At 47.2% G+C, this 7,663-nt stretch overlaps 1 protein-coding gene across 1 annotated transcript in view; it reads left to right on the top strand.

Moving 5' to 3' along the window:
* The window catches only part of NEFH (neurofilament heavy), a 7,996-nt gene extending 809 nt beyond the window's left edge, over window positions 1–7,187 (top strand). Inside the window, exons 1-4 of the mRNA XM_006904888.3 lie at window positions 1–98; window positions 1,943–2,142; window positions 3,129–3,253; window positions 5,113–7,187. The exon at window positions 1–98 is cut by the window's left edge and continues 809 nt beyond it. Coding sequence (XP_006904950.1) covers window positions 1–98; window positions 1,943–2,142; window positions 3,129–3,253; window positions 5,113–6,580 — 1,891 coding nt within the window. The 3' untranslated portion in view covers window positions 6,581–7,187. The remainder of the gene's footprint in view (window positions 99–1,942; window positions 2,143–3,128; window positions 3,254–5,112) is intronic.
* The last annotated feature ends 476 nt before the right edge of the window (window positions 7,188–7,663 follow it).

Below are 7,663 nucleotides of genomic sequence, written 5' to 3' on the forward strand. Positions count from 1 at the left end.
TCTTAAGTGCGATGTGACGTCGGCGCTGCGCGAAATACGTGCGCAGCTCGAAGGCCACGCGGTGCAGAGCACACTGCAATCCGAGGAATGGTTCCGAGGTTCGCAAGCGCGCGGGGGTAGTCAAGAGGGGGTGCCCCCTGCAGTCACGGCAGCGAGGGGCGGGGTGGCGTGACATCAGGGGACGCTGGTGATCTCCCGGTGGAGGTGGCTGGACTGGAGGGTGCGCCTCTCAGCTTCCCTATGCAAAGTGCATGCCCCTTATAAATAACTCTGGATCTCACGTGGGACCTTGCAACCCCCTCCCAACTCTGGCTTCTCTTTTGGCTGCCTCCTCCCGGGTCCTTATGTCCTTTAACTCTGTCCCCCATCAAGGTTAGGTAACCCTACTGCGAGGCCCCTTTCTATCAAGTTCCCTCTACAGCTCCAAATCAATGCTGGCTTCTGGTCACAGGCGCTGGAGACTGCTCTTCAAAGTAACCTGCCTTCCCTGTTCAACACTGCCCATCCCCCTTTCCTGTACACTGCCGGGAATTCCATTCTTCTGACCCTTATCAGGCTACTCCCCACTGCATGCGGAGAGAGGCGGGCATTCTCACATACTTTTTCCGGGGGTAGGGTCGAGGGACATCACCATAACCAATTGGTGACTGACACTGAGGTGGCTGGTTAGCCCTTTAATGTCCCCTCTCCTCTCCTGAGAAACTGGGAGCCTCCCAAATCCGTCCCCCTCCCCCAACTTCATGCTGCCCTGAGTCAGCTAGATTTACTGCTGCAGCAGCTCTGAAGCTGTTTCTGCAGCTGCAGGGTGACCTTGACCAACACTTGCCTACTCTGGTTTTCATTTCTGTTTGGGTTGAAAGATGGGGTTGGACCAGCTGGGCTTCTTACTCTAGGAATCTCCATGATCCCCCTAAAACTGTAAAACTTTGTGCCTTGTTCTTGGGAGAAGGTGCAGAGGTCTCAGTGATTTGCAAGTGGGTCCTTGATTCACAGTGGTTAAGAATCCTCACACACCAGGATGATTTCTAAATCTCTTTCAGCACTAGCAGGTAAAGCCAGGCAAACTGCGATTTAGATGCTTAGCTTTTCCCTGTTCCTTTTCCACTCCTCTGCAGTGGCAGAACTGTCCCCTCCCCCATCTCTGCAGCAAGGCTTCTCCCAGAGCAAACCCCTTTGCTCTCTTGGGCTTTGCTCTTCACACAAGCAGACCATCGCAGGACTTCTGGTCCACCCAGTTAGCTTCCCTTCTTCCTCCTGACTCAGGCCCTGAGTGTCACTATTTCAGGATTCAAGATGTTCACTTTCAGGGGATGCAGACTAGTCTCTAGATTTCCACTGACCCCGAAAGGTCTAGGAACCAGCAGCTCTTTGCTTACAGGAGCTGGGTATGGCTGCCATTGATTCAGGAGCTCCAGTGCTAGAGAATGAGCAGCTGGGTGGAAGAAGGGACAGAGGAGCTGGCACTCAGGCTGTAGGCTCTGCAGCAACCTTGGGCTCTGCACAGCAGAAAGCTGCTGTGGCTACATGGTGGCTTAAAGTACCTTCATGCCTTCAAAAGTCAAAGGCTCATAAACTTGTTTAGCCACAAGTTCAAAGTTAAGTCATGTTTCAGCCCTTGCTGGGGAGCTAAACCAGGCATTAGGATCAGAAACTGAGGCTTCCTCTGCCCTGTAGGGTTTCTAGATTCTGAATCGGGGGAGACGGAGTCTGATCTTTGGAGTGAGACAGATACTAGTTTTGAATCCCAATTCTGCCACTCACTAGCTGGGTGGCCTAGGGCAATAGTCATTTGCCTATCATACATGACAGGGTAGGTTAAGGATCCAAGATGGCATCCAGCACCCAGTAGGTCCTCAACCCATGTGTGTCACCTTCTGGACGTGGGCATTGGAACCCATATCCAGGTTTGTCTAACCCTGCGCCCTGTTCCCTTCTCCCCCAGTGAGACTGGACCGACTATCAGAGGCAGCTAAAGTGAACACAGATGCCATGCGCTCAGCACAGGAGGAGATAACTGAGTACCGGCGCCAGCTGCAGACCAGGACCACAGAGCTAGAGGCGCTCAAAGGCACCAAGGACTCGTTGGAGAGGCAGCGCTCTGAGCTAGAAGAACGTCATCAGGCCGACATTGCATCCTACCAGGTAGGCAGTGGTACAGCAGAGAGTCAGACTACCTCACCTGGTTGGGTGACCCTGAACAAATCACTGCCCTTCTCTGAGCAGGGCTGCAGTGGTCAAGACTATGGGCCTTGGAGTCAGACACATACCAGGTACCAATATTTCTTTCTAGCTGTGTGACCCCAGGAAATTTATCTGCCTCTCTGAATCTGAATTCCTCAGTGAAAAAGAAAACAATAAAAAGAATGCCTGCTTTGTACAGCTGTGAAGGTTAAAGAGATAAATAAACTTTTTAAAGGATGAGTGTGAAGGTTCTCAAAAGGGTTTGGTCGCAGTGCAGTCAGTAAACAATAACCAGTGTCTGTGACTGGGGTAGCGTGAGAAGGCTGTGGCAGATTCCCTCGTTAAAGACAACTAGCAAAAGAAAACACTTTTAAAGAACTTATGAAAATAATATGTGGTGATGGTTGAAAAACTAGAAAATGGAGAAGGCAAAAAGGAGGCAATAAAAATCAGCCATAATGGTTAACTGTAAGCACTGGTTACGTGGGCCTGGAATCAGGGGAGAAGCTTCAACCCATATTTAACTTCTGTGCTTCTGTGTATTATTTCAACTGTCAACAACAGATGCTTCTGGTGCCCTTACTATGCGACAAGCACTTTGAAGAATTGGGGAGCCAAAGCAGACAAGGCTCTGTTCCCACTGAGCATTTTCTAAGCTTAAGAGATCTGTAAAAATCCTATCATCCCACTGACCAGTGACAGCTGTTGTTGGCATCTAGTGTTTCATTCCAGACCATTCTCCAGCCTGAGGTTATTTATATACATGGCTGGATTTTTGCTCCAGGTGGTTTCCATGTCCACAAAGGAGACCCTCACAGCTTTGACAGGGTTGGTGTTGGGCCCAGTAGCATGAGTACATGGGACTGCTTTGCATTTGCACAGCCCACCCCACCTGCTGAGGGCCAAGCATTGGCTAGTTCTTGACACATGTCACTTCTCCTCCCCAGGAAGCCATCCAGCAACTGGATGCGGAGCTGAGGAACACCAAGTGGGAGATGGCGGCCCAACTCCGAGAGTACCAGGATTTGCTCAACGTCAAGATGGCTCTGGATATTGAGATTGCTGCCTACAGGTGAGATGGGCTGGGGGTCCTTCATAGTGGTGTAAGCCCTTGTATTCTTATGAGGAACTAAGCCTTGAGTTTCAAACCCCCAGCGAGGCGGCCTGCCTGTCTTAGAGATAAAAAAGAACTTTATTTTATTGTAGTAAAATGTATATAACATAAAATTTACCATTTTAACCATTTTTAAATACACAGTTCAGTGGCATTAAGTACATTTACATTGTTGTGCAACCATCACCAACATCTATCTCCAAAACATTTTTCATCATCTCAAACTGAAATTGTGTTCATTAAACAATAACTCCCTGAACACCCAATGTAAATATACATGTATGCCTTATTGTTAAAACGTACAGCTGAAACTTAATGCAATGTAAATATATATATATGCCTTATTGTTAAAACGTACAGCTGAAACTTAACTGGATTTTGTTAACGAATGTCACCATCAAAAATTAATTAAAAAATAAAATAAAATAGCTGTAAAAAAACAACAACAAAAAACAATAACTCCCCATTCTCCTTTCCTCCCTTCTCTCAGCCCTGGCAACCATCATTCTGCTTTGAGAAACGAAAATTTTGAGAGTGGCTTATTTTTATTCTGACAATGATTTAGACGGTTAAAGCTCCTCACTCCCTCCCCAAATCTAGCCAACCTGCTTTGGAGAGAAAGGAAGTATGTGAGTTGTCAGGGGCCTTTACAACTCTCTCTCTCTGAGTTTCTTAGCTCTCTCTGATCATTTGTTTTTCTGGGGAAATGAAATGGGGTGATGATAAAAGTACCTACATCATGGGTTGTTGGGAGGAGCTAATCCTGTTCATGAGCTAATCCAAGTAATGCAGGTACCACTGGGCTGCCACAGAGTACAGTGGCAGTAAATGGGAGCCATGAGAAGCCATGAGACCACCCAGCTTAACAGTTTCCTGCTAAGGTGCAGAGCTGGCTCCGTGAAGATGTGTCCCATTTGCTGTCTGGTGACCCTTCACTTCCTACCTCTTGACTCTAGTCTGTTGTCTTGACTCTATTCTGTAGTCTTGCTACTCAAAGTGTGGTTTATGAACCAGCACAATCAGTCTAGAGTTTGTTAGGAAGATATATCTCAGCAACTTCCCCTCACACACACTGAATCAGAATCTGCATTTCAATGTGATCCCTGGGTGGTTTATATGTTATTAAATTTACAAAATTGTGGGGTCTGTCATGCTAACCACACACTTACTCTGAGGCAAGCATTTCCAGGTCCTTTTTATTTGTCATTGAAACAATCTTCTGAGCTATAGGGACTCTATGACCCTCTTTTTTACCAATGAGGAAACTGAGGCTTATAGAGTTTGAGTGGCTTGGCCAAAGTTACACATCTAGTAAGTAGCAAAGAGTAGAAACTGCTGTCATCACCCTATCCTAAAACTCAAAGAGGATGAGAATACAAGGTGATAGGAGACCACTGAAATTCAAATAGGAACATTCTTAGACCTCTTAAACCCAAATTTATAGGTGTGAAATTATTTGCTCAGGCTCCCAACTTTCTCTTGAATAACATTTTAGTTGAGGGACAATAAATGTAACTTTTGTTAATGGAGGCACTCTCTCGAGGGCCATTTTTCAAGAGAAAAAAATTGTTTTATCTCATAAGCTGTAGCGTTAGCTACACTAAACAAGAGCTATGCCATTGGGGTGCGGATTCTGGGTGGTTCATGGGATGATTTGCTAAGTGACTTTCACCATTCTCAAAGTGCCCACAATTTATTTTCTTTCCTCTGCCAAAGTCCATATCATTGGATGCTATGGACCTTCAGAGGAAACCAGGAAGATGCCATTGATCAATCTGCTGAGTTAACAGTAATGTGTTTCATCATCCATTCTGCAGAAAACTCCTAGAAGGTGAAGAGTGTCGGATTGGCTTTGGCCCAAGTCCCTTCTCCCTTCCAGAAGGACTCCCCAAAATCCCTTCCACGTCTACTCACATAAAAGTCAAAAGTGAAGAGAAGATCAAGATGGTAGAAAAGTCAGAGAAGGAAACTGTGATTGTGGAGGAACAGACAGAGGAGATCCAAGTGACTGAAGAAGTGACTGAAGAAGAGGAGAAAGAGGCCAAAGAGGAGGAGGACAAGGAGGAGGAAGGGGTAGAAGAGGAGGAAGCAGAAGGGGGAGAAGAAGCAGCAAAGTCTCCCCTAGCAGAAGAGGCTGCATCCCCAGAGAAAGAAGCCAAGTCCCCAGAGAAGGAAGAGGCCAAGTCACCAGCCAAGTCTCCCATGAAAGAAGCAAAATCACCAGCTGAGGTGAAGTCCCCTGAGAAGGTCAAGTCCCCAGTGAAAGCTAAGTCCCCCATGAAAGAAGCAAAATCACCACCTGAGGTGAAGTCCCCTGAGAAGGCCAAGTCCCCAATTAAGGAAGAGGCAAAGTCCCCAGTGGAGGTCAAATCCCCAGAGAAGGCCAAGTCCCCAGTCAAGGAAGAAGCAAAATCATCAGCTGAGGTCAAGTCCCCCGAAAAGGCCAAGTCCCCAGTGAAGGAAGAAGCCAAGTCTCCTGAAAAGGCCAAGATTCTTGATGTCAAGTCCCCAGAAGCCAAGACCCCAGTGAAGGAGGAAGTAAGGTCCCCCGAAAAGGCCAAAAGCCCTGTAAAGGAAGAGATCAAGTCCCCAGAGAAGGTCAAATCTCCCGTGAAGGAGGAGTCCAAGGCTCCTGAGAAGGAGGTCTCAAAGAAGGAAGAGGCAAAGTCCCCCATGAAAGAAGAAAAACCCCAGGAGATTAAAGAGCCACCAAAGAAGACAGAGGAAGAAAAAGCCCCAGGCACACCAAAAACTGAGAAGGATGGCAAGAAAGATGAGGTGCCCAAGAAGGAGGCTCCAAAGCCAGAAGTCCAGGAGAAGAAGGAACCTGCTGTGGAGAAGCCCAAGGAATCCAAAGTTGAAGCCAAGAAGGAAGAGGCTGAAGATAAGAAAAAAGCAGTGACTCCAGAGAAGGAGGCTCCTGCCAAGGTGAAAGAAGAGGCCAAACCCAAAGAGAAGACTGAGGTGGACAAGAAGGAACCAGATGACGCCAAGGCCAAAGAACCCAGCAAAGCAGCAGAGAAGGAGCCGGAAAAGCCAAAAAAGGAAGAGATGCCAGCAACACCTGAGAAGAAAGATGCCAAGGAGGAGAAGGCCACAGAGGCCAAGAAGCCTGAAGAGAAACCCAAACCAGAGGCCCAAGCCAAGGAAGACCTCAGCAAGGAGGCCCCCACACCTGGCAAAGCTAAGACGGAAAAGGCTGAGAAATCCTCTAGCACAGACCAGAAAGACAGCAAACCTCCAGAGAAGGCCACAGAAGACAAGGCCACCAAGGGGGAGAAGTAAGGTAGGGAGATAGGGAACATCCAGAGCAGCCAAAGAAACTCAGGAGGGTCTGTGAGCTCAAGGGCCGGCCTAATGAATTTTCATATTTTTCTCCCTTTTTCTTTATTTAAGGAGAAACTCTGCTCAGATGATGGGGCCCTGCCTCACCAAACAGAAATTTCTGTTAGCAATATGTTAGCAAGAGAGGGCACTCTTCACCCTGCTCCCCATACCCCAAACCTTCCCCAGGCGATGGACCATTATGTTATGATAGCTTAGTAGCGGAATGTGATATATGCCGAATGCCACACGTAAACACTTGACTATAAAAACTACCCCCTCCTTTTCAAATAAGTGCATTTATTTCCTGTATGTGCAACTGACAGATGACCGCAATAATGAATGAGCAGTTAGAAACACATTATGCTTGAGATGTCTTAACCTATTCCCAAATGCCTTCTGTTTTCCAAAGGAGTGGTCAGACCCTTGCCCAGAGCTCTCTATCCTGGAAGAGCTGGAGTGGGTGGGTCTGGACACTGGCCACTAAATCATGCCAGGGCGCACTTTTCCACTGGAGTCCACTTTAAATTGCTTCTGTGCAATAAAACCAGTGCTTACGAAATGAAAATGCTGCTGCTGTTATTTATTCTCTTCTTCAGGTAGGTGGGGGTAGGAGCAAGGCCAGGAGAAGTCTAGATGTCACACTCAAGACTGCACAGGACTGAGCAAACTTCAAGTCTCTTGCAGGTCTGGGACCAGTTACATGGCCTCTCGTACTATTTCCTGAGCACAAACCATGTGCCAGGCAATGTGCTAGATGCTTTATTTTTACGATTTGTAGGCAGGTGGTCTGGTACATGGTTTTTTAGCATGGTCCATGGATCACATACATCAGCATCATCTGGGAGCCTTATAAACATGCATACTCCTTGATTCCAGTCTAGATCATTGACTCGGAATCTGAGAGGCAGCCCTAGGAAAGGCCAACTTCCACTTAATTCTAATGCAAACTGTAGTTTGGGTGAGGTTCTAAAGACACTGAACAGTCTATAGAGTTGCATTTGCCCCCTTTAAAAGGAGGAATGAGTCTGAATGAGGGGCCAT

This window comes from Pteropus alecto, unplaced genomic scaffold (genome assembly GCF_000325575.1).
Source record: "Pteropus alecto unplaced genomic scaffold, ASM32557v1 scaffold190, whole genome shotgun sequence".
Taxonomy (NCBI): domain Eukaryota; kingdom Metazoa; phylum Chordata; class Mammalia; order Chiroptera; family Pteropodidae; genus Pteropus; species Pteropus alecto.